The sequence below is a fragment of the Myiozetetes cayanensis genome, unplaced genomic scaffold, assembly GCF_022539395.1.
Source record: "Myiozetetes cayanensis isolate MyiCay16 unplaced genomic scaffold, myiCay2020 scf3, whole genome shotgun sequence".
Classification (NCBI taxonomy): domain Eukaryota; kingdom Metazoa; phylum Chordata; class Aves; order Passeriformes; family Tyrannidae; genus Myiozetetes; species Myiozetetes cayanensis.
This window is the reverse complement of record NW_026087521.1, coordinates 34,880,040-34,907,327: the sequence shown is the minus strand read 5'-3', so window position 1 is coordinate 34,907,327 and position 27,288 is coordinate 34,880,040. Positions and strand designations below refer to the sequence as shown.

Here is a 27,288-nt window from a genome sequence, read left to right as displayed (position 1 = left end):
CCGCGCAGGCGCCCGGCGAGGGGAGGCGAGGGGAGCCGGGCCGGGCCGGGCCGGGCCCGCGAACGGCGGGGCTGTGGCCGCGGCCTCGCCATGCCCGTGCGCTTCGGGGTGAGGCGGGAGGGGACAGCGGGCCCGGGGGGCGGCAGGAACGGGGGTGCGGCCGATTCTGTGGGAAAGGGGAGACACCTGCGCCACGGGCACCGACCAATAAAGACATAAACAGTTCGGTCGTGCAGGTGACAGCGGGTCCAGGTTGTATTTGTTCCTGAAACTGTGCGCTTAAAGATGTAAATAAGGGTTGGGTTTTTGTTCTTTTGTCTGTTTGTTTTGGTTTTGTGTTTTTGTTTTTATTTTTTGGTGCGTGAAATGCGGTAGTTTTTGTTCTCCGATGGGGGTGGGTTTGGAAGATGCAGAGCAGCCTGCCGGCGTGGCTCATCCTGCGGCAGCGTGTCGGTGTTTTTCCCACCCGGGAGATCTGTCACCAACAGGAGCAGCGGAGCAGGATTACGCACCGGTGGCTTGACAGACTCCTCTCTGTTTGCTGCAGGGACTGAGTGAATATAAGAGAAACTTCAAATGGAGAAGCCCGGAATTTTGTAGCCCGCAGAAATCCTTGTGGGCAGGACTACGGTCGGATCAGTTTGGTAAGCGCCCGTGGAAGCTGCGTGCCTTGACTGCAGCCAAGGCCCAGAAAGGTTTGCTGTGATGAGTGCATGGCCACAGTAACTGGTTGTGTTTGCAGTTTGTGCACTTTGTACAGTCAAAAGTGTATTTCTGGGTCATCATTTTGCATATGTTTTTGAACTCCATATTTTTTCTCACCACACTGTGACTCTTAGTGCTATTTATATAAACCCTGAAAAAAAGTAGTTTCTGACTTTTGGCAGCATAGCCAAAGCCCAGACAGGTGCAGTGTTAACCCAATCAGACTGTGCAGAGGATGATACTGGGTTACCTGTGGTGTATGGAAACAGTAAGTAGAATTCCATCTTTCAGATGAGACTAACTTGGGACAAGGTTTGATACAACGTAAAATTGTTCTGAAGACTAACAGGTACAGCTAACTGAAAGAAAAGGACAATCATTAAACGGAAAAGCTTGTGATGCTGTAATCTGGGATTTGAGGATTGCAGAAATTGTCATGGCAGGGAGATGAGGGGATAGGAAGTAGAAAACAAACAAAATAGCATCTGGATGGAAAGGCCTGTAGGGAGTTGAGGAGTAGAAATAAGCTGGACAGTGATGACAGCTGTGACACTTTGAAATGAAGTAGTAAAAAATAGTAATTATTGTAGTGGCACAAGGCAGATTAAAAAAAGTAAATTACACAGTTCAGTGCAACTGCACTGTGCAGTCTATGTAATTAGGAGTACAGTGTATTGATTCCTACAATATGGTAAGTGTTCTAAATTATTGCCTACTAATTAGGAACCAACTACTGGGAGTAGGGTTTTTTTAGTCAAGATGGAAGAAATTTTAATAAATAATTTAATCTTGCTAAAGATTATGCTTTATGTATATTATGCTTTATGTGTATTAGCGCTTTCTTCCATTACTGCAAAATATATCTTTCTTTAACCTTACTTTCCCTAGCACACGGGTCTGTGTGTGGGTACTTGTATTGAGAACTGTAATTTTCACGAATTCTGAAATGCTTAAGCATCCAAACACTCCAACTTTTTTTTAAAATTGCAGTCTATGCTTATTTTCCAGTCAAACTAAACTGCAAATTTTACAAGACTTGCACTAAACTCATGAGTTAGCAATACAGCAGTTTCTCCTCTTTCTGATGTTGTAGTGGTGGTTTTGTGCATGCGTGGTTAGTTTTTCTATATATTTATGTTAATTTTCTTTTCCCACCATTTAACCACTATATCTTTAAATGGAACTCTTGACACCTCATAGGACTTGCAGATTGTTATTGATAATTTGCTTATGGTTCTTCTTGTTGAAACACATAGTTGGTAATTTTAGGAATCGCCTGGAACATCACCGCAGAAAGTTTACAGCTGCAGGTGCTCAGACGATCCTTTCTGCCACTTTTCCGGTGTTTTGCCACTGGAATTATTTCCTATCCCCTTACGTGTAGTCAGACATCCAGACATTCTGTATACCTTTCACCATAGGTTCTGTCTGTGTTGCTTCTTCGTGAGACAGGAGTGTCTCTCTCTCTCCCCTAGAAAGTGTTTCTTTAAGGCGTGACTTTCATCTTACTTTGCCATCACAGTTGAGCACTTTGAATTGGATTCACACTTTGAATATGTTCAGTCATTCAGTACTCTTCTTAAAATGATGGGGTAATTTTATTTTCTCCTGCCTATGTAAAGGCCAGCAATTCTTAAAAATAACTTGATACCTGGTTTTCTTATACAGTATTTTTCTATTTTTGGAAATGTTTTTGTGTTCATACTGTAAAAAGTCAGCAGGTATCTGAGATGGTCCTAAATTGCAAGGTGGATGGGGATTTGTCACAATCATTGAGCAAGGTATGTTGTGCCTGTGTAGTGAGAAGTGCTTGTAGCTTAATTTATCGCTGCAGGTTGGTTATTCTGTATCTGTGGTAGCCACCTGCTTTTCAGTGGCTGTGTTAGTTTTCTTCTTGTTCAGCTCCCAGAATCACTTGTCCTGTGGACAGTTTTGCTCTATAAGGTTTTATCCAATACTGTCCTGCAGCACCATGTTCCTGTCTTTTTAGTGGAAAGTCATTTTCAGATAGGAAAGAACACAGAACTTCGCAGCCATACCCATAGTTCATAGTCTGTCATTGCTCAAAGATACTAAAATAGTGCTTTCTAATAATCAGTTGTATGATAAACTTTCACTTTAATATTGTAACGGAGTGATATTATGTCCTCAACAGAATGATTTTGTTAAACCTAATGTGTTATTTTTCAGGAATCACGAGAGAACCAAAATTCATTTCCAAGAGAAGGGTACCTTACCATGATCCACAGATTTCAAAGTCCTTTGAATGGACAGCAGATTGTGAATTGAATGACCCACTTGAACCTGAAGGTGCAGAGTTGCGCACAGACCACAACAATAATGATGTGAATCATGAAGAAATTGAAACACTAGAAGGACCCAGGCTCCCCCCAAAAGTTCGGTCACATTTGGTAGATTCTAGCAGTGAAACAGCTCTTGCCCTTGCAGAGAACAACAACATGAAGAAATCATCCCCTGAAGCTCCACCAAATCAAGATGAAGCATTTTCATCTCCGAAAAAGGAATTAGGAAAGTTGGGTAATGGGGTAAGGAAATTTTTTTTTTAATTGACCAGTATAAAAATTGCTAATAGTATTTTCACACACATGCTCAGACTCTCTTGTCTAACTCTTTCAGTTGTGTATTTTGTGTATTTTGATACTCTACGTTGTAGCTTCTCTGTGGGGAGAGCAGTATTTTGAGATCAGATTTTGGTGCTACTTAATTCAATAGGAATCCACTCTTCATGTGTCATCACTGTTGTTTTCAATTAAATTAGCCAATAATATGTAGACTTTTTAGGCTTGGGGACTGTAATGAGAAACTGTACTTTGCATTAATTTTGTTCGTAAAACCAAAACCCCAACCATTGGTTTGAATGTGTGTTGAAAGATGTCTGACTTGTAAAACACTGTAGGAAAGGAAACAGTGATTATTATTTTTTTTTCTTCTTTTATGTTATCAGCTTCACAGAGCCCTTCAGAGGAAAGCAGACTTGAATATTTCACGTTTAAATACTTTCCCCAGAAATTCTGAATATCAAAGCCAATTTGTCTGGAAGAGTCCTCATGAAAAGTCACCAATACTTGCAGCTGAACAGGTAACTTTAAACAATCCAAACAGTAAATTAATACTTTCTTTTATGTATCAGCAAAGTTGCTTACCTTCCAAGATTTGTGTTTTTCCTTTTTTTGGTGGGGGAACAACAAACTTTAATGTTAACTTTAATGTTAACTTTAACTTGTTACATGATTTCCTTTTTCTCTCCTACTGTATGAAAGTGCATTATAATGGGATTTGTTTCCATGTGATTCTTTACTGTGGTCAGGTCTAATTATTTGTTCTTCTTATGCCTGATTGTATTTTATTCTTTCTTAGGGGACCATTTTCTTCTGTTTGCATTACTGTGTTTTTGCATTTACCTGTGTTGCCACAGTTTCTTATTCTCAGTCTCCATCTCTGTGCACATGTACTTCTAAGCCCTAAAATGCATCCCTGCAGTGTTTTTTTTCCTTTCATGAGAACAGCTTATATTTAAAAGTGGAGTCTTCCAATTTTAAGATACTCTTCTGGCATTTTAATACATCTCACGAGCTTTGGGGTTTTTTAGGGTTGAAAATGCTATTTCTAGTCAGACTACAAAGAGTAACTGATTGTGAGACTACTTTGTGTTTTCAATTAATTGTTACTGGGATTGGGACTTGAGAGACTTGGTCTGTCTTCTGGTCATTTTATAGTATAAAATAGGCACTTCTTCTTTTATTTTGTCTTCTATTAATAGGATTACTAGAGATGGTGTACTCTCTCTTTTTATCCACAGGTAGCAGATTTGTTCAGTAACAGCTTTCAGGGAAAGTAAATGTTGATACCTGAGATCAGTCACTGTAATTGTTGAAGTGCCAAGCAGGTGGATTTACTACAAGATATGCTTCCCAGCAGTCCCTTATCCAAGGGTAGTGTAGGAGTCAAAAAACCTTTCAAGAAAGAGGCAGGTCCCAGAAAGTCACCTTATGGAAAATTTCAAAGACAATTCCATTTAATTCTGTGTGAAATCAGTTCAATAATGTCATTATTGGTGCTTGTGAATCTACCTTTTTCAGAGGATAGGCTTTGAAATCTAAAATAGTAAACTTTTTTTTCATAGCTTATACAGACTAAGAAGCAGTGAGAATAAGTCTGTAGGCACTGTACACCTGTGGATAAATAGAACTTAGAGAAACTTTCATTATAAAAATGATACGTATTAACAAATTAATATTCTTTGATGTTGATATGACAGAGAATATACCTGAAAACTGAATAATGACAATACCTTTCCCTTGAAGAGATTCAGGGAAAATCTCAAAGTCATCCAAGTTAGGTTATAGGTCAGACCCAAGTTCTCATAGCAAAGCTGAGGAAAATGTATGCTTGTCACATATGGCATGGTCTTTAAATTCAACACCCCATGAAGGGTTGATACATGATCCACATATCAGGCAAATTCTCTACCTTGGTTTATAATGCTATATTGATGGGAAAATGATGGATTTTAGTTTACCCAATCCTAAGCATCTAGCTCTAGAACACAGAGCAGTGTTCTAGAGCTGTTGTTACTTATGGACTGGACATATACTGAGGACTCTTCTGCATACAGCTCTGAAGGTGAACTGTCTTCCCAAATAAACAAAATCTCTGATAGTAAACTTCAGTAAGAACATCATTTGATCACAAGTTTAACTGTGTCTGACTTGATCACTTTTAAATTTATTTTCTTCAGATTGATTAAATTTCTCTTGGATTTGGTCCTACAAGTTCATTAATCTGCATGTGCTGTATCTGTACTCATGATTGTCTGCTGATACATGAGTATATTGGCATGAATCAGTTAACAGATTTTGAAAATTTAGCATCGAGGTAAGCAAGTCTCACCTTTTTCTTTGTTTTCCTTCTCTCCCCAAGGTTATTTGCAACACAAGGAAATCCACACCTGTGGTTAAATCTCCTGCAATTACTTCTGAAACTGCATATGAGAGAAATTTCAAAGGGTCTCCTCCTGTTAAGGGTCCACAAGAGAGAGGTGTTTCAGAAGAGAAAGAATTTCCGGTTTCTGAACAAGTAAATATTTCCCCGAATGAAAGGCTTTTGTAGTACTTATATAGTTTTGATCTATACTATGATGGGGTGGGTTTATTTTGAAAGTTTTTAGTTACATTGTAGAGATGTTACTAATGACACTGGACTCAATAGTGGTTTTGCTATAAAAGACTGAAAATAACACTGTACAGCTCTGCTCCTTGGGGTTTCTGTAGTGGGTTATGTAGTTTCCCTAGTTCATTTTTTTCAGTTTACAATGAAATTTTAAGTGTGTTTTTTTCTGAGTTTTCAAGTGGTTTCATTTATTTTTTTAAATATTTAATCATTTTTGTTCCAAATTGAAACTTTGTTTTTAGTTATTAGGACAGTTTCTGAAGTCTAAATCTCCGATTTATACCCTCATTGGTATCAGTGTTGTCTCTTGGTGTCAGGAGGGCTAAATAGGAGGTCTGGTACTTTTTGGATGTCATAAATTAGAGATAGTGTAAATAAAAAGTAATTTTGATGTATGAAAGTTGTCACAGTTGGAACTGATTTTCAACTAAGAGTTGTAATTTGAAGATACATGCAGGAAGGGTTACAGTTAATCTGTTGTGATAAGTTGAAAGGGTAAGTAATTGTATCGGGCTATAACAGGACATTGTGTAGCCTGTGTAGATTCTGTTACTCAGTTCAAAATATTAATGTCTTTTGTGAGTAAAAGACATTTTTAAAATTCTTTTTTTTTAAGACATTAAACCAACAATTTTAAAAGACATTTTAAAGTAAATTTTAAATATTAAAATGTCTTTTATGAAAATTTGGCTGTCTTGCATTTCCTTGTCTTGCTGTTGACTCGTACAAACTTAAGTGGACATTTAGGAAACATGCCTATGTCATTTTTACAAGATACATGAAATGAAATGGAATTGTTTCAGACTGAGACCTTCTAAAAATAGGCGAGAGCAATTTGGAGTGCATGACTGAACCTGTTTTGCAAGGGGGGTGTATGAATGTTTATTTTTGTAGCAAACTGCCAAGGGTAGTGTTGTCTAAACTGCAGGTTAGCTAGCCATCCTTCAGGTATAGGGACCACAAATGAGTCTCCTCACTACCCATCTCTGTTCCTGATAAAACAGAAGAGGCCACTGTCAGACAACATGTTCCCTAGGACCAGTACTGAGCAAAACGTGTACTTAATATATAGGGCCTGTGGCTTGGTTTAAAGCTGTTGGTACTTCTGAGGTGACTGTTGGCTTGGAGGTTTTCTCATATAAAACTCAGACCTACCCAGTGCTTTAAATCCCCACTTGGGAATGAGGAATTTTATATCCCCTTTTTCCTCTTTTAGCAGTTACAAAGAAAACTTGAAAAGCCTGATGCTTTCAGGAAACATTTATCTGGTTTCAATATTGCAATTTCGGGTTGTTTTTGAGAACAGCTAATACAGTGAAGTAAGAGAAGTCATGAGAAGGGAATTTTGGTGAAAGTGTCCGAAAAATCTGTTGTTTATACCAGTATCTCTTCCCTGATTAGTATATTGAAAGGGTTTTGGGGAATTTTGGTGGGATTTTTTTTTCCTTGAATTTGAACAGTATCTGTGAGGATCTCTAGCAGAATCAGAAGTCATGCATGAGATTTCCAAAAGAATAAAATAAATCAGGAAAAAAGAATATTTCATGTAAAAACCAAACAAATCAATCTCATAATTTGTAAAACATAATGGCAGGAAATAAAAAAAATTGCCTTTTGGACTCAGGTTAGAATGTGCAGGTATTGTATTACTTCATTTCCGTGTTTCATGTTAATTTTGTAAAGTGTACCAAATGGATCATCTAACTAACCGAATGTTGTACTCAGAGACTTAGCTTTGGCATTTTGTTAGTTTATTTTTTTATTAACAAAGCAATGTGATATTTTTGTTTGTATTAAATATGCAAAATAGCTAACACTAAAATAAAATTAACTATTTGCAAGAGCTTGATGTCAAAAAGAAATATGAGGGTTTTCAGATTGTTAGCTAATGTGGTATTTTTAAAATTATCTTTGCCTTAGAGTAAGAGGGAAGAACCGATTCAAAAACCAGCAGAAGATGCAGCAAAACAAGGGAAATCAGAACAGAAACATCCTAAACAAAAAAATAAGCAACATATCAGTCCAAAGCCCCTCTCTTTACATACAAGTCGTGGGTATGTATAAAGTAGGAAAACCTAGACTAGTGAGTAGGTGTACAGCAGCCTAATATTTAGAATGATGGACAGTGGTGAACCTTTAACCACACCATGCTACCGTTGCAGGGGCAAATGCCCCCTTGCAGCTCTGGGATTGAGTGTCCTGTGGGTACCTCTAAACCTGGTGTTAATTTCCATCCTCTTCTCTGGTCAACAGAAGTGGAAGCTTTGTAGCCACTCCAGTTTAACCTTGTGGTGCAATAATAGTATTAATAATGAATGAATGAAATTTAAATGGTGCAGTGCTGCTACTACACTTTTAGCAAGTCCTTCAGAAGTCATAGTCACCTCTCAAACTGCTCTCCTGTGCTTACTCCACACCTTAAAACTGTGGTGATTGTACTTGATCTCTGCTTTTTCTAGTCCCTAATGCCTTCTGTCCCTGAGTAACAAAAGCAAACAGGAGGTAAAGGGAAGTAGGGAGATCTGTCCCATTTAGGGTAATCTGACAAGCATGGAAATGAAATGAAATTGTATGTTACTGAGTGCTATCAAATTATCTTTTTTTTCTGCCACATGCCTACATTGCAGGAATTGAACTCATGTTTCAATTTTATACACATCTGAGATATGTCAAAAGAAATAAAAGGCAAGAATAGATGTGGGCTTTAAAATGCAGAAATTAACCATCTCTCCTGTCTTTGTGCTTAACGTATGCCCCAGCGATTGCTTTCTTTCTTTCCAGCAGTGTTAAGGCATTAAATTAAAAATGGGAGAGGAGGTTTACCTGACTCTGAATGCTGTTGGATATTGGGAGTTGATTACAAAATGATAACACAAAATTCTGTGAAATAAAATTGCTCTATGAAGAAGTAAGCAGATATAGTAAAACTAAAATCTTTAACTCTTTGGTTTTCTTAGCGCTCTGATGCGGTGGATTGTAGTCAGTTTTGCAGGGAGTAGTGTGTAAAATTCTTGATCAGATGCTGTGGCTCTTTTCATTTAAGGGTAGATTTCTTCCTCTTAATCCTTCAGTGCGGTAGCATAAGACAAATTTTTCTTTAAAAATCACTGGGCAAATAGCCATCAAAATGTGCAAGTTCTCAATATGCAGACAGGACTGTCCCTTTGTATGCAAGCTGTGTTGCATGTCCTGCTTTTGCAGAGTGACTGCAATCAAAGCATAGCAGTGATGTGTTTTTTTGAGCTAATCCATTAGTTTTGCAACAAAAGCTGAAGAAATTCTGTCAGTTTTAAAGAAAGGGACATACTGAAAGAAATTTTGAGTATAAAGAGTTTGTGACCTTGGTATTTTTCTTTTGAAAAGGTGGTTTTTATTCTCTGGTTTCAGGCTTTTATGACCTGATTTCTGAAGAAGGATTTAAAAAGAGGGCTTTTTCACCCAATGCTGAATATATTAAAATAAGTTAGTAATGTTCTGAAGCAAGATTAAAACCGAAAATGTCTTTAGATTTAAGCTGATACATCCACAGTTCAGTGCTTAAGGACTTGAAGTACTACTTGTTGCTTACTATAGGTTAGATTATGTTAATTTTTCTGTGTATGTATGTGTGTGGCAGAAGGGAAAATAAACCCATCTTTTCAAGTACTAAGGCATTTTGAAGATCAAAGCCAGTAGGACATGGTTAGATGAATTATACTGACCAGTGTTCTGGCAGTCAGATGTTTCTAGCCCCAGCAGTTCACCCCACCCATATTCAGAGTGCCTTTAAAGTGGAGTTCAGAGAAGGAAATTCTCAGACACATTAATGCCAAAACAGCGTTTTTACTTAAATATACCTTTATCAGCAACTTGAATCAAGATGCCACACTTTGCATTGAAGTGATTGAAGCTTATGTATGTATCATGTTCTTCTGATTTGGCTGTCAGGGCAAAAGCTTCAGGTAGAAGTGTTGTGAGGACATGAGTAACTACTTAAAGGGCCACCGACCGAATGAGGTTTTTTTCACAGCTTTCCTAGTTGTGTTGGTTTGAATTGTTGTTTGTGCATGTGTTTCTCGCATCTCACTGGCATTTAAGTGCAAATACATATGTGTTTATTGATGTAACTTTAAAAGTGCTCCTAGAGTATTCTGGATATCAAGCTTTATCCTTTCTGTCTTTTTTTCCTCTCCTCATTCTTGATTTCTTAGGAAGATGAACACTGAATATAGGTCAAAATTTTTGTCTCCTGCCCAGTATTTCTACAAAGATGGAGTTTGGTCTCGTATTAGAAGTAAAGTTCACAACCAGGTGAGTACTCTTAGAAAATCTGAAGCCTGAGTATGATTTGTATTTTGATTTTTAGATGCAAAAACTTCAAATTGTGGTGTTTATAAGATACAGTTTTGAGATTGTAATGCTAATGACTCAAGCTCCCAAAGGTGAGTATACAATTAGGTTCTGACAAGTCAGTGTAATACGTAATAAATAAAAATAAGGGTTGGTGAGACTTGAAAAATATATTAATGTGACATCCAAAGTGAGGGAGGAGTTTTGTTTCCCTTACAATCAGAATCATTCAGAACAGAGTCTCTTCTGGCAGATATTCTTGCTACTGATGTTCAGCCCAGTTTTAATAAGCAGAAGTGTTCAAAATACAGAGTTGAATAATAGGAGATTGCAAGGGAATAAAAGGAGAAGGCCAGCATATGTATCAGCCTAGGTTGGCTTGATAGTCAGGCTCAGTTTCTTAGCTTACCATGCTGAATTCATTCAAAGCCGTCAGCTGAATTCAGTCATACACAACATAAAATTGACAATTTTTCTTGCAAGTTTCAGTCAGTCTGTGTAGTTTATTCAGTACCTGCAATCCATATTACACTGTATATGAACTCATTTGACAGAACTCTGAAAATGGTGGCCAGCCTTGGGACCATAGGATTACTTAGCAGCATTATTAATTATGATTTCCTGAGTAAGTTAAGTAAATCAAAACCCTTAGTGTGCTAAGAAACTTCTAGAGCTAGTTCTGCAACTCTGATTTCATTAAATTGACTTAGGTTTCTCCTAGCTGATAGAGCCTTTGTGAGACACTGCACTGCTAACTGTGTGGCAGATACTTGGAAATGTGACTTTTCTCACCATCCAGGACCTAGGTGATGTGGAAGGTAGAACTGGGGCATATGGTTCTAGAATGTTGGGCTTTGAGAATTTGCAAATAAGGTTCTCTGAGAATTGCAGGAGCAGTGTGGTAGCATTCAATTCTGTGTTTTCTCACTGGACTTAATCTAGCAGATCATCTTCTTTTTCATTTTAGGCAAAAGGAAATATTTTATAGAATACACACAAAATACGTGCTGAGAAATAGGTCTCAAAGTTTAAAGTATATTGTAGTATGAGATGATTCATAATCAGATTTTCTGCATGCATGCATGAGATAATTCATTCTATGGAAACAACTTCGGGAGAATGTTAGAGGACTGAAAACACGCAGTGGTTTTATATGTAACAATACATACATTAGATTTACTGTAACTAAGGCTGTAGAATATTGTGAACTATTGCATGCAGCCTAAGTGGTATACAGAATGTTTCTGTGGAATATTATGTCATTTTTCTGGCATGTAAGATTTTAAATTGTTCATGTTGCATCAGTGACATTCAAAACAATAAGGAGCAGTGCTCAGCTTTAAGAGCAACTGAGTGGTAGGCAAATAAAGGGAAAGGGATGCATTGCCTTGAGGTATATTGTGTTTGTGGCACAGTAAACTGGGAGGAGTCACTGCAGTATAGTCGAGGGAAAGAATGAGGAGACTGCAGCTGGAGAATGAATATTTAGCTTTACATGCAGCATTTAATTAGAGTGTATGAAAACTCAAGGATTTCCCACACTGTAGAAAAGTGTTCTGGGTGTGTCAGACTTTTTGGAGGTTTTTGTGCTGAAAAGGGAATTGCAGGAAACTAGAAAGAAGTTACTTGGCAGTAGGCATGAAGAATTCAAAAAGAGAATTATTGTGATTTTTGTTACCTTCTAAATGAAGAAATTGTGCTGGGTAGCTGGAAGAGCCAAATTCATTTTAAGACTATAATAACAAATATTGGTGACAAATGTACTTTAAATACATACACGTTTTCATGTGTGCATACCTACATTGGATCCTAGTATGAATTCATATAGAAGAGATATTTATAATTGCAATTACCTGTCTCTGTTAGACCTTAAATCACATGCCTGTCAGGGTTTAACCCCAGTAGGGAGCTGAGCCCCCCAGAACCAGTTGTTCTGTCCTGCACAGTGGGATGGGGAAGAGAACTGGGAGAGTAAAAGTGACAAAATTCGTGTTGAGATAAAAGTAGTTAAATAGGCAAAAACCATGCGTGCAAGCAAAGCAGAACAAGGAACCTCCAGGAAAGCAGGGCTCCATCACATGTAATGGTTACATGGGAAGACAAACGCCATCATTCCAAATGTTCCCACCATCCTCCTTTCCCTAGTTTTTCTTGTTGGGCATAGCTTCACATGGTGTGGAGTATCCCTTCAGTTAGTAGGGGTCAGCTGTCCCAGCTGTGTGCTCTCTCAGCTTCCTGTGCACCCCCAGCCAACTTGCTGGCAGGGCAGGGTGAGAAACAGAAAAGGCCTTGACGCTCTTTAACTTCCAATCAGCAACAGCTAAAACATCTGTCGTCAACTGTTTTCAGTACGAACCCAAAACATAGCCGCATAGGAGCTACTTATTTAACGCATATAATTTACATCATAAAGAAATTTATCCCAACCAAAAGCAGTGCAGCATATCAAACCAGTTTTGCTAATAGACAAAGAATAATTAACTTGTGTGAATGTGTTACTGCGTGGGATATTTTCTATGTAGAGTGTTTTTAAATTTGGTATTATCTTGTTATTATTTCCATATGTATCATTGAGGGTTGTAATTCTTATTAAAGCTTTTTGTGGGTAGAGGGAAAGCAGAGAAGGTTAATGCTTGTAATTTTCTGGTCTTCAGGATTGGTTGTAAGAAAAACAAGCTTAAATCTTAAAACCTCTGTTAACACAAGAATAAAAATCCTGATAGACCTGAATCTTGGCCAGGCCTTTTTTTTTTCCCCTTCTCTCTGTAGGATCTGTCAATATTTGTGTTCTAAGAATGATAAAATAGGATCCAACATGACAATTCCAAAATGTTGGAATTCAAGCAGATGAAGCAGAAGCCTGTTTTGGCTGAGCTGGGATCTTCTTTTGAAGCTAAGGCAAAAATGGGAAGTATATTCCTAGTGGAAGCAAGGTCATGTGACATGGGAGAACTCCAGAGATGCTGCTCACCACTGTAGGGAGAAAATCTGTATGGCCGAAGCTCAGTTGAAGTTGAAGCTGGACAGTACTGTGAGGGATAATAATAAGAGTTTTTTAAAATATGTTAATAGCAAAAGGCAGTGCAGAAACAACTCTGACCTGTTACAGGATGAGGATGATTGCCTCACAGATGGGCATAGACAAGGCAGAGATCTTTAATGCTTTCTTTTCCTCTGCTTTCAGCACTGGTGGTGGGCTAAGGAGGGCCCAGTGCCCTGAGCTGAAGGACCATGTCTGTGAAAATGATAAACTCCCAGTTGACCCTGAACTTGTGTGGGATCTGCTACTCAAACGGGATCCCTGCAAGTCTATGGAACCTGATGAGGCTCCTCTGAGAATTCTCGGCTCAAGAGTGATTGTCATTGCAAGGCCTCTCTTTAGTGACTTTTTCAACCGGTCTTGAGAATCTGGAGACTTGACTCCAGTTTACTGAAAGCTGGCAAATGTTGTCCCAGTTTTCAAGAAGGTCAAGTTGGATGACCCTGTAAACCGTAGACCTCTCAGTCTCACTTCAGTTACTGGTAAAATTATATAGAAAATTATCCTGGGAGGTACTGAGAAACACCTGAAGTCACTAGTCACAGCCAGCATGACTTCATGAAGGGAAAGTCCTGCTTGTCAAACTTAATTTCTTTTTATGACAAGGTAACCCACCTGGTTGATCAAGGGAGGCCAGTTGATGTAATCTTTTGGATTTCAGTAAAGCTTTCAATACTGTCTCTCACAGGATCCTTCTGGACAAAATTTCCAGCACAGTTGGATAAACACATCAGGTGGTGGGTGAGCAATTGGCTCAGGGGTCAAGCAAAGAGGGTAACAGTGAATGGGGTGACATCAGACTGGTGACCTGTCACTAGTGGGGTTCAACAGGACTCCATCTTAGGCCCTGTGCTCTTCAACATCTTCATAAATGACTTGGATGCAGGACTGGAAGGGATACTAAGTAAGTTTGCTAATGATACTAAATTGGGAGGAGCTGTTGACTCCCTCAAAGGCAGAGAGGCCCTGCAAAGACCTCCACAAATCAGAAGACTGGGCAATCACAGCCATATAAAGGTGAACAAAGACAAATGCCAGGTTCTGCACCTGGGACGGGACAACCCCAGATGTCCGTATAGACTGGGGAATGAGGTGCTGGAAAGCAGTGGAAAGGGACCTGGGGGTCCTGGTCGACGGCAAGTTGAATATGAGTCAGCAGTGCCCTGGCAGTCGGGAGGGCCAGCTGTGTCCTGAGGGGCATCAGGCAAAGCATCACCAGCTGGTTGAGGGAAGGGATTGTCCCGCTCTGCTTTGCACTGGGGCAACCTCACCTTGAGTGCTGTGTGCAGTTTTAGGTGCAACAGCATAAGAAAGATATTAAGCTATTGGAGAGTGTCCCAAGGAGGAGAAGCCATATGAGGAGCAGCTGAGGTCACTGCTGAGGAAGAGACTGAGGGAAGACATTACAATCTACAGCTTCCTCACAGGGGGAGGCAGAGTAGGGGGCACTGATCTTTCTGGTGGCCAGTGACAGGACCTGAGAGAATGGCATGAAGGTGTGTCATGGAGAGGTTTAGGTTAGATGTTAGGAAAAGGTTCTTTACCCAGAGGGTGGTTGGGCACTGGAACAGGCTCCCCAGAGAAGTGGTCACAGCACCAAGGCTGACAGAGATCAAGAAGCACTTGGACAACGCTCTCAGACATGTGGTGTGACTCTTGGGGGTGTCCTGTGCAGGGCCAGAAGTTGGACTCTGATGATCCCTGTGGGTCCCTTCCAACTCAGAATATTCTATGACTCTATAACATAAGAGGACTGAATAAAATATTTAATTCATGGTTGAGATGTAAGAAAGAATCCAACCATATGAGAAATATGTTAACAGCAGATTAATGAAAGTATGCATAACTTGAAAAACAGTGCCAAGTGTGTTGGTTTGGTTTTGTTGTAAAGCAACAAAGGTACTTTGGCCATTCACAGTACAGGTTGTCCAACAGTTCTTTTGGTTTCTACATGATTCCACACCTTTTCCCGTACTAATGAAGAGAAATGTTCTTCAAAACGGTATCTAACGTCTACATCTGGTGAGTTGTTGAGACTCACCCTTACCAAAGGTGCCTACAGAACATCTCTGACTTAGCATAAGTGATTAGATGATAAGCTCCGACTGATCCAGTCTTATTTCTCCCTTAGTTGGCACCACATATGGGTAACTTTGGGTCCAAAGCAGTTTCTGAAGTTCTGAGTCCGAACAGGGAAATGCCATGATAGAACCCTGGTGTGACCTTAGCCATAGTAATTACTGCTAGACTGCTTCTCTGCAGTTTATTATTAAGCATTGCTTTTCAGCAGTCAGATGAAAAAAAGGTCTCTTTGAATGATGGTTTTGAAAAATTAATGTGGGCAATTAATAATTACAGTAGGGCTCTCTGGGGCCTGTGTCCTACTGAGTTAATGCTGCCTCCTGAGTCACTGAAGGAAATGGTTGTCCTTTGTACTTTTTCACAATTCACTGGAGATGTAGTATTCTTCCTCCCCCTGCAGTACCCTGTTGCTCTGGATTTACATTCCTTCTGTTGTGGCTATCATAATTAATTTTTCATTCTTCTACTTAAAGTGAGTAATCCAGTAAATCACTTGCACATCAAACTTTAAATTCTCCTCTGAAAATGACAGGCATATATTTTTAATGGGCTATTCTTTGCAAGTTTAGTGGGTCAAATTGTGGGATGTTAGCTGGATATCCATCTGCTGTACTTTCAGTGGGATTAGCAGAATTTAGCCCACTAAGGATGAATGATGTGAAATCTATCATGAAAGAAGAATAAAAAAGACTAGGAAAATGGACCAGTGAAAGTGTCAGTATTACTTTCCTGCTATTTTACAAAATGCTTACTTCCTGTGAACCATTTTTAGTAAGCCAGAATTCACATGATCTCACAAATTTATTTTTAATAAGTTAAACATAAACATTTTGGTTTTCCTTTTTCTCTTTGCACTTTTATTGTGTTTGGATGAAGAACACAAGATAGCATGTGTTTTTAAATAGTCTTAACCATAAAAATTACAGTGTATGATGTCTGAAGAGAGGGTTTATACCTTTTTCTTTTAGACTAAAATTGAACAGTTTTGTATCTCATTCTTACAGTTACTTAAAGCTAGAAGGAATAATTTTGATATTATGTCTTACATACAATAGCTCCAAGAGTTGTCAGCTTCTCACTAAGATGAATGTAGCTAGAGATAGTTGCAGTATTTGCAGCCTAAAAACTCAGTACTGCACATGCACATAGATCTGTTAACTCAAAATAATCATAAATTAGTGGTGAATGTATTTTTTAGTATTTTGCTGATGCTTAGGAATCTAAATTGATTTCCTCAAACTTGGCAGAAAACTGGTGAAATACCAGTACTGATGTATTTGTTTTAGAGCTTTTTATTGAATCTCAGGGAGGCAGCATAGAGCTATGTTGACAGGCTTTTCATATTTAATTTCTTACTTAGGCTGAAGTTAAGTTACAAGGGTGATAATAACAATACAATGTTGAGAGAAAAATAAGAAATTTAAAAATAATTCTGTATTCTTCTCCTTAGGCATCTCAAAACACCCTAAATTCCATGTGGTATATGGAGGTTGGTTGCATATAAGTTCCTCTTTCAGTGTTTAGAGCACTGTGTCTGAGCGCTGATGGAAAAACTAGAATCCAGCACTGAACTTTTTCATAGTTACTGCATAAATTTTTGTGCTTGTGGAATGAATAATTGACAATTTTGCTTTGGCTTCATGGTTCAAACATGCTTACTGAGTATATGCTTTTGTTACTTTTGCTTTCCTTTTGTTACCTTTATTGCAGCATGCAATGTTTGTGCTGTGGCTGGCCCTGCATTATGAGTAACTTGCCTTTCTCTTCTAGCTGCCAATAGCTAATGCAAATACTTTCTAGTAGCCTAATAGTGAACTTTAAACAAACATGCAACTTATGAAACCTTAATGTATAGGTAAGAGAACTTCGAGAAAGAGCAAAGACTTACAGGCAACGAGTAGAGGGAACACACTTCTCCCGATACCATTTCAATCAGATCCTGTCAGATAATAACAGTCTTTGGGATGTGTCCTCAACTTCCAGTTCAGAAGAAGGCATCAGCAACAACATCAGAGCACTAGATCTTGCTGGGTAAGGTCATCATTCCTGCCTGTTGTTCTGCAGCTTTGAAACAGAGTAAAATGCTGAATGTAGGCTCAACAGATGTGTGAGATCTTGGATGTTTGACTGCACTCAAGATGCAGTTGGACAGGGTGTCCAATAATCATCTCAGCTCTCTTTCCTCATGGAGGTTTGGACTAGTTGGTCTTTTGAGGACCTTTCCAACCTGGGCTGTTCTGCAGTTCTGTGATATGCAAAGTCTCTGGAACAGAAAAGGGCATTTATCAGTTGCTATCTGCTCAAACTGAAAATGAGGCACAGTCCAGTCTTCTGGAAGAAGAGAAAGTTACATCCAGTGTACATCCATTTTCTTCTTTCTTTGAAGGCTATCAGAATTGACAGATATTAATTCCCTTGCTAGGAAAATTCCGAATTAGTATGTTAATATAATGTACAGAGTAAAATAACTGAAACAGGGAAGGGAAAATAAAAGTAATTTGTGTCTTCTGTGAGATTTGATGTTTAAGAACAATGCCTTGAATGCCTCTACAGTCCACTGTAGACTGATGTATGCACACTACTTTTCTTGTGTGTGAGAGATCTATCCTTTTGCATGACTGTAGCTCTAATAAGGGTAAAAAATATTTATTACAATGTAATTTGTTAAATGTGGTGTAAATTTTTTGGTCTACTGGTTTGTTTTCTTTTCCTGTGAAATACAGATCCTCTTACTGATCTCATTTCTGTGCACTGGGCTAATTTGCACTGATTTCTGTCAACAGTTGAGAGTTTAATACTTTGAAAAGTTGTGATTGAAGAGGAGTCTTCTGAAATTCTTGGCTTTTAAAATTATGCCATCAGAGAGTCCCTTTGTATGGAAATAATTATTTTTTAAGCACTCATGATAATCTAACTTGTGGTTTAAATTGGAAATAGAACACTAATTTACATTGCAATTTGGGAATCCAGAAAGAGTTCATAGACTCTACTTTGAAAATGGGTTGTGCTTAAACATCAGTTGAAACTTCAGTGGCAGTTTAACCATTCATGATGTCAACTGTGCTGCTTTTTAATATCTGAGCTGTACTTGTTGCGAAGGACTGAACTGGATGAGTGTGTTCTGCATAGAACATGTATTGTGCAAATCAGTGATATGAGATGCTGTGTTCTTTGTTCCCTAGAGTTTCTGAAAAAGAGGCTGTACCAAGCCCTGGAGGGCTACAGCAACCTGACTCCAGAGAACAACCACACCAGGACAGCACTGGAAGGAAAGACGTGTCTGATGCTTTAACTGTTCCAGTCAAAAGACGTTTAGTTTGGGATGAACAAGAAGGTACTGAAGAAAGGGAAAAATGTCAGTCAACAGAAGAGGAAGAAAAACAAGATGAACAGGCTGCAGTTGTGGCCCAGCAGTTAGAGGAAAACAATAAGGATACCAAAGAAGATACGAAAATTGAAGGGTAAAATGGAACATTTTAGTGATGAATATATGTATGTGTGTGTGTGTGTGTGTGTATATATATATATGCAAATATATTTTTCCTCTAACAACTCAGAAATTTGTAGGTTAACTAATTTATGTTTTAAAACTGGATTCACTTAAGAGGGTGTAAGTTGGTTTGACACTACTTTTGTTTTTAGCAGTATCATAAGGATTGAGAAAGTTTAAGACATTGAGCTGGTTGATGGAAATGGATCCATCATTAGGAATACTGGATTTCTAACTTGAAGGACAGGTGTTTGTAGATGCATAAACAATTCTAACGTTTTTCTCCAAAACTATAACATTTGCAGTACGAACCTCTTAGAACAGACTGTTCATTACACAGCAGCCAAGTTCAAGTTTAGTGAAAATTAAAACTCACAATTTGCTTCAAGTTGATGACGAAAGATTGATAGGAGTGAAAGGATAGGATACATGCTGATCTTCACAGAATCAGCTGAGCTGGAAGGGACCCACAAGGACCATCAAGTCCGACTCCTGACCCTGCACAGGACCATCCCCAAGAGTCACACCATGTGCCTGAGAGTATTGTCCAATCTTGTACTTAAGCATCTATTTCTAAAAAAAATTCATGGAGAAAGCTAAAGGACTTGGGAGAAAAAAAAAATAGCATCCAGTAATCACTGGTCATTATATTACTGAGCACACGTTGGGAAAAGGTGGAGGGGTATTTATAAATAATGAGAGATCAATTCAGTATCTGCATAGTACTGTATTTGACAGTTCAAAGATCCAAATTGTATTTAGTTACAAAAGTGTGTGGCTTTTTACTGTGAAGGTTTTGCATACTTTTTTCTTTTTAGAGCAATAGTTTAGTTTAAAAGATATTTAAATCTGAATAACTTTGATTCTTGTTACCATGCAATCTAAGCATTTTATATTCCTCATTTGGTTTTATTTTTGGTGTTGCAGCACTAATCAAAGGTAAGGAACTGTGATAATCTCCTTTGGGGATAATACCCAGACAAAGAAAAGCTGAGATGCTAGACCCAAATAGAAATTAAGTGCAGGCTTTCAAAACTATTATGTGGAAAACCACTCTATGTTTCTATCTAATTGTAGAGATTATCTAGTTCATTGATGCCTCTGATTGACATTGAAGGTTTTCTCTCATCCTGAAATGTGGTTCTGTGTGTGCTGAGATGTGTGCTAGACTTGGCTGTGCAGAGCAGCTTAACACTTGCATGTTATCTAAGCCTTCTTGAGAAGTAGAAATAAGGAACTCTTTGCCTAGGTGCATCTAGCATGCACTGATAGGATCAGGTTCCTTGCACAGTGTAGGTGTGCTGCCACCTCCTTTTGAAATGCACCTGGAGGAAGAAGACTGAAGTGGTGGTGCTGATTTATTTAATAACCTGGGGGCTATAGCGATTACATGCATGTGGGATACTTGGTTTCACTTCGACCACACTGACTGAAGAGTGTTAAACCCACACTCCCATCTCGAAGGTAGCAACCAGGCTCAAGGTTTTTCTGAGTGAATACCCTTTCCAGCCCTCCTGCTGAGTCTCTGTGTTGTGTAGCAATACATTCAGGGTTTATTGGGACAGAGGGAACCTGAATTTACAGCTTGAGACCATTTATGTATTTTATCCATTTACACAGAAAAATTACAGAAACTGAGGCTCCAGGGCTGGAATCTAGGGTTTTATGGCCTTAATTGTCTAGTTTTAGGCTTCCTTGTAGGAGTTAATTAGAAACAAAAAACTTGATTGCAAGACTCCTGGATCCTTAGCTAGTCCTTTAATAATGTCTCTTTTTTTTTCCAGTGAGAATTTAGAATTGAATACTTCTGCAACTGTGTCAGATTCTTCTGTATCCTCAAGGACTGGTGGCAGGCTTCCTACTCCAAAGCTGAGAGCTCTTGGTGGAACTCAGAGGACTCATCATGATCGCACTACCCCAACTGTTGGTAAAAAGACCTTTAAATGCAGAGCAGTATTTCAAGAACTAAAGAAAGAAAAAAGAATCAGTTTGTTAGGTTATTTAATGTAATAAAGCTTTTTTCATCTTCTCCAATAGGAGGTACAGTTTTAGTGTCTCCTCCTAAAGTCAAGTCTTCACCACAGAGAAAACGAGACTTAGGAACAGACCCTTCAAAAAGAAGGTCCTTCCAGGTGAGCCAGAAAAGACACTTACCATTATGAATTTTAGGAATATACTATTTAAGTAATAGGGAATAATTTGTTTAATACATCCTTCTCTTGAGTTGTCATTTGCTATCCTAAAATTCTCAGAATCTGGGACTGAAAAAGGCCTGTGTCTGAATAAATAATTTTTTGGGGGTATCAAGCAAAGGGGTTGAGACTACTGGAGCTGTTGATTTCCTATTAATGTTACTATAGCTACTGACATAGGGCACAGCTCCAGAGCACAAGTCCTATGAGGAGAGGCTGAGGGAACTACGGTTGTTTAGTCTGGAGAAGAGGAGACTCAGGGGTGACCTCATCACTCTCTACAACTACCTGAGAGGAGGTTGTAGCCAGGTGGGGGTCGGTCTCTTCTCCCAGGCAATCAGCAGTAGGACAAGAGGGCACGGGCTTAAGCTCTGTCAGGGGAGGTTTAGCTTGGATATTAGAAAGAAGTTCTTTACAGAGAGGGTGATCAGGCATTGGAATGGCCTGCCCAGAGAGGTGGTGGATTCACCGTCCCTAGAGGTTTTTAAGAAGAGGCTGGATGTGGCACTGAGTGCCATGATCTAGTAACCACTGTGGGGTTGGATCAAGGGTTGGACTTGATGATCTCGGAGGTCTCTTCCAACCCAGTTAATTTTATGATTCTATGATTCTATGATTGCTTGACTTGAAAGGAATTCAAGAGGGAGAGATTGGGTGCTTGTAATACAAGATAGGTTTATGTACCATAGCAGTTTCACTCTTTTTTTCCTTTACTTTTGTGCTGCTTTTACTTTGCAGCTTGCATAGTTACTAAAAGAAAAATAGAAACATTTAGGAGTTGTCATTCTCAAAATTGCGATACTTTTTGTTAAGTTGTGCTTGGTCTGAGTTCTACAAACACAGCTACCATTTAGCTGCATACATCCTCTATAGTAAGTTCTGTGAGAGAAGCAGACAATCACATGAGAAGTTTGTTATGTTGTTTTAAAATCTAAAAACACAGTTTTTGCTGTGAGGAAAAGAAGCTCTTGGTTTGACCTGATTAGATAACTTTCAGACCATGTTAAACACTTGTTATTAGCAACTCTCACAAGTTTAGAATACTTGTTGTGTTAGTATCCTTATGAGAAGTGTAACAACGTAAAACCAACATTTGCTGCATATGCGAAGATCTGTATTGTAAGCCTGTATATGAGATGCTGGGGTTTTGTACTTTTTTTGATCTTCTTTTTCTTCTGTCTATTGTGTTGTAGCCTGATGAGAAAATGAAAGCTGTTCCACTGTTTAACTCTCCACCTGCTGGGCTGAGAACTGTGGATCCTCTACCACTTAGGCAGGATCCGTGGCCTCCTAACAGGGTTGCTGATGAGCAAGTTCCTCTTGCTTCAGCCCATCAAGACCATTCCTCTGCAACTTCTGTGCTGAAGTCAGCAAAAAGCTCCTCTGTGCCTTGGTGGAGTCCCTCTCATCGTATTCAAGGGACTCTCAAGGACCCAGAATTCCAGCATAATGGTGGGTTTTGTGCATTAACCATCTGTGTTAGAGTGCTGCAGGATGGAAATGACCACTCTGCAGTGTTCAGGCCAAGAGAATGCTGAACTTGCTACCCTACAGTTTCTACAAAGAATGTGTTGTTTGTAAATGAAAGCTTTTCTACTATATGGTTAGTCTTGCTGAGAAAATGTGCACAACACTCCACCTTAGTTTCAGACTCCACTAATACCATTACATTCTAGTAGTCTACTGTCTAATTTTGGATTATGAGTTTCAGTAAGTACACTATGAGAATAATTTGGTTTAGCATAAGCACATCTAATTTTTAGTATCTAGGCTACAAGTGGATGCTCTGACACTTTTCCTGCTGCAATTGTCGACATCAATGTGTAACTGAGACCTTTATGGTGCAGTATTACTTTACAAGAGTTGTAGATTTCTGAGAGATAAGCTCCTTAAATATTTCTGCCAACTATGAAAACAAAAAAGTCACCTATAGATGATTTATTGGATATTGAAAAAAGCCTTTTCTTGGCTGAGGAGGAATTTGTACTGGAGTATTTCAAAGATTTTTAACAATGTTTAAGAGTACTGAGGACATAAAATTGATTAAGAAAAGAATCCTTCCCCCTTTAGTCTTCATTCCAGAAAGACTTTGTATAGCTGCTTAAGGTCCCACAATTCTTGCTCTCTTGATTATAGAGATCAGCTCAAAAGTAGTATTTCCTTTCTAGAATGGAACAAGGTAAGTGATAACATGAAATCCAGAGAATTTCATCAGAAAGAAGTTCAAATTGGTGCTGGATTCTAGCTCTACACATTGAGTGCAGTGCACTATGTAACTTGTAGCATGTACTGAAGAGGTGTCTTGGGAAGAATACAGTGGACTAAATTTATTTTACCTCACCTTCAGTCTGGTGGATTTTGGGGTATTTTTGCTATTAATAATACTCTTGTTTCGGAAATAATGTTACAACATTTTTAAATATTCTAAAATGAAATACTATCCTGTGTCTATTTTGAAATTATTCGAAACTCTACCTTTGACTTTTTGTCTTAGGGAATCTTGGCAATCCAAAAATGAGAACTTTCCAGTTGCCCCTTCGGGAAAGAAACTGTAACGATGAAGGTATTTCTTGTCCCAAAGTATTATTGTATATCATGTGTATATAATCTAGATTAATTTTAATTTTTGCATGAATGTGAGAAGTTTCTGAAGCAGTAAGTAATACTGGTTTATGTGTTTGCCTGAATAACTACTGCATTTTTTTCATCAAAATAATTAAAAAATGTTCATCCTAGTAATATGAAGTTTGAGCATGATGGTATAGTGTAGCATGAGTAAACCATTAAATGTGGCTGAAAATTAAATAGACCATTGTGGCTCAATATGTGGCTTACTGTAGGTTGCTTAGTTCCATACCTAAAATTGTTTCCTCCCCACACATTTTAAGCCTTTATGTTGATAGCAACAGAAGCAAACTGCAAAATGATGATAGCCCAGATTGCAGCTGCAGTAACTTTGGATGCAACTTAAAACGTACCACAAACCTTAAGATAAAGGTTCTGCTTGTGAGACTTTAGCACCAGATGTGCAGCATAAAATGATCCCTCTGACTTTAATTTTCACACCTGTTCTCTGCTTGGTGTATTAGGGGTACTTATGGTATCCTGCTATTCAGATTGCTCTTTTGGCCTTTTTTTCTATTTCTTGTAAAGTTAGTCTGGGAGAGCAGCCAATGCACAGCCCACCAGTGCATCTGCTGGGCCCTTTTGTAGGCAGACACAAGTAAACTCTTTCAGGAGCATGAGTCAACCAAAGGCACTGTAGCCTCATTAGCTTGAGCTGCCATATACTTTTTCTTAGTGTGGTGTCTGAGGTTGAGCTTCGTGCTGTGCTAGTTGCAGTCACGTTTGTTTGGTTCAGATGAGATTATGGACAGACCAAGCTTATATCTGATTATAGTTTATTTATAGTTATACCCCAGAACGACCAAAAGCTTTTTTTCTGTACCCCTTGGGCTTCCTTTGCTCCTTGGTTTTAACCAAGTTTCAGGCTGATTCTCTATCTTACTCATTGCAGTTGCCTGAAAAATATGTGGGTTGTGCAGATGGCTCAGACAAACATCTGTGTGACTACATAAAACATGCAAAATCCTGTAGTACTCTGCAGCTTCCCACAAGCTTTGCTACACACAGATTAAATCTTGTTACTGCTGTGTTTTTTTCCCTGTAAGCTGAATGATGATGTATGAGCTTTCAGAAACAGATGAAATGTGCCAGCTCACAGATATTTTGTATGTTCATATTTGTTCATGTACATACAAACCCAGGAGTTATTCCAGTGACATGTCTGTTTGCAGAAGTGCAGTTAGCAGTTTTCTCATACATGGGAATATAGTTGTTATGCATAGCGTCTGAGCCTGTTATGGGCTGTTTGGATTGCTGTATTTTAAGATTTTAGAAGTTCTGCTAAAAAGTTAATTCAAACACTGACAAAGTAGAGATGCTGTTTGGATTTGGTTGAGGAATTTTTTCTTGTTTTTTTTGTTTTTTTTTTTTGTTAGAGGGAACTGGAAGGTAGTGATACAGTTCTTTTTAATCCATTGCAGGAGTGTAATTAAGGACATTTTTCATACACAGCATCTTGTCAGAGTTGTAGCAACATTTTAATAATGCTGTTAAAGAATTATAATGTGCTTTATCAGACAAGCAGCTGATCAAGTTTTTAAGAGTTCTGCTGTTATGTGAAGTGGGCCCTGTATTCAAATAGAAGACCCTTCCAAAGTATATTTCTAAAGTATACTCCTTGTTGTCTTTGTGGTAAATTTTTTTCAGAATACACCTTTCTTTCAACAGCTTGTGACGCAAGTTGCATTTGGCACAGAAGGACTCTTGGCAACATGGGTTCTGATATTTTAGTCATGTTATTCTAAGGTTATCTACCTTGCTTGAAACAGTGGGTTGCTTTCAAGAATAAGTTATTATATGAGTCTAGTCTATACAGATTACAGTGGCAGAGGAACAATTCCTAAGCTCTTGTGACACAGGAGAATAAATGTAAAAATGACTTGGAGAATTGGGTGACACTAGGGATGTCATTCTGGAGTTCATAAAGAGTTGGGCGTGTAACTCTCTTAAACTTATCTAACATCCTAGAAGCTTTCTAGTGAGGTTCTTCTCCAGCACATCAGATGCCAACTAATTGAATCGAAGCGTATTGTGGTACTATTTTAACATCCATTGTGAAAGAGGGCATAAAAATATTTACACTCTCAGAGTCTGCCAAGAGTGTCGGCTGTGTTTTGATATGTATATTTAATCTTCCTAATTTTCCTTTATTGCTTTCCCCACAGATGACAGGTTGTCTCAGATTTCTGCTCGCTCGGCAGCATCTAGCTCTCTTGCATCTCAGATACTGGAACGAGCTCAGAAGAGGAAGGATTTCTGGGGCAAGACATAGTGTCTCCCACCTGTTGTGTAGCAACTGTTCTGTAAAACGATTTATCTTTTATAGTTTGTAGTGTACATTTAAAAAAAAATTGTGATTGTAGATCACATGGTAATGCTGCATTCTTTCACTTAACCTCTGATATGACCCGAGTTTTAGGACTTGCCATCCCGATTGGAAATTAAATATTTAAACTGGTGTTTATATCTGAGAGTTTGGTCTTAATTCACTATGTCTCTACAGCCACGTGGCACCTCTTGAAACGGAGATAATTATTTTATTATGGAACCCATGTCTTACTTTTCAAGGTATTCTGCTGCAGTCAGGCAGTATGACCTATAACAGTATTCAGGGGCAGCACCGTCTTTCATCAAATACCTCAGCTGCATTATTTTAACTAGTTATCCTAAAGGCAACAATGGTATATTTGTTTATGTCACTGTATGAATTGCCAGCGCAACACAGTACTGTAACAGAAAGTTTCTTTTGCTACTTAACTGCCTTTAACCTGTTACAAAAAGATTCTTATTTCCTAATGATGCAAACATGGAACATACAGGAGTTTGAGAAAAGGACATGAAGCATTAGAATTTCTTCCTTGTCCACAAGAAAGACTATTAGAGTTCAGTGTGTACAGTACTACAGTTTGTCAGATTTACTGATTTAAATGCTTGTCTTGTAGACTGAGACCATAAGATGTTTACTGTTAATTTTAGCTTCTCTAGAAAAAGCAAACTCAACTACCTTAACCAGTGGTGTTCTCCAGCCCCACTTCAAACTCAGGTATTTAGGAGGAGTTGATTTCTTAAAGTAATCTCAAAAGAATGGTTTTTTTTCTTAGCTTTGACATTTTAATTACCTCTCATCCTAGTTACCTGTTGCAGAGAGATTAATACTGTTATGATTGTCATGGTGAAAAGTGTTTGTGATTTACACTGACAACTCATTTTATTTTTGCAAGTAATGCAGACAAGTTAATATGAAGTAGAAGAAATGGGTGTTTAGCAAGCAGTTTGGTTCTTGTTGTGTGGCTTCAAATTTTAGTATTACTTATTTGGAAATTTTGTACAAGAACAATTTGAATTTTGTACACATTTGATTATATTTCGGTTTTGTATGCAATTATATATGTATATTACTGATAATAAAAAAGTTTGATTTGTTTTTATGGAAGTTATGCTGGATAATTTGTCAGGGCCTATTACATTGGCACTTCTCTGTTTACTTCTCTGTTTCACCTGTTCAACTGGAGTATCTGTGGACTTATGAAAGCCAAGATGTTACCTCAGAACTGATCTTCAGAAAGAGTAATTTATTAAAGCTAGATATGTTGATACTTGAAATAATGATTCACTGATCCTTTAAATGGTGACCT

General features: G+C 38.4%; 1 protein-coding gene across 2 annotated transcripts; it reads left to right on the top strand.

Annotated features, from left to right (window-relative positions):
• On the top strand, positions 1 to 27,086 carry MDM1 (Mdm1 nuclear protein). Of its 2 annotated transcripts, XM_050324149.1 has the most exons (15): positions 1 to 108; positions 548 to 644; positions 2,896 to 3,251; positions 3,671 to 3,805; positions 5,647 to 5,802; positions 7,816 to 7,949; positions 10,086 to 10,185; positions 16,797 to 16,835; positions 17,202 to 17,377; positions 18,529 to 18,807; positions 20,621 to 20,763; positions 20,874 to 20,968; positions 22,222 to 22,480; positions 23,523 to 23,591; positions 25,819 to 27,086. In XM_050324149.1, exons 1-15 carry the CDS (start codon positions 91 to 93, stop codon positions 25,923 to 25,925), a joined length of 2,163 nt encoding a protein of 720 aa, XP_050180106.1. In that variant the 5' UTR covers positions 1 to 90; the 3' UTR covers positions 25,926 to 27,086. The 2 variants fall into 2 exon arrangements, with proteins under 2 accessions (XP_050180106.1, XP_050180105.1); XM_050324148.1 differs by lacking the exon at positions 16,797 to 16,835 and having other exon boundaries at positions 2 to 108.
• The last annotated feature ends 202 nt before the right edge of the window (positions 27,087 to 27,288 follow it).

What these genes read in the sequence shown, in the direction of transcription:
- MDM1 (XM_050324149.1), top strand. An exon ending in TCTTTACATACAAGTCGTGG is followed by an intron (nt 7,950 to 10,085) that starts GTATGTATAAAG and finishes TTGATTTCTTAG; the next exon opens with GAAGATGAACACTGAATATA. An exon ending in ATTCCATGTGGTATATGGAG is followed by an intron (nt 16,836 to 17,201) that starts GTTGGTTGCATA and finishes CTTAATGTATAG; the next exon opens with GTAAGAGAACTTCGAGAAAG.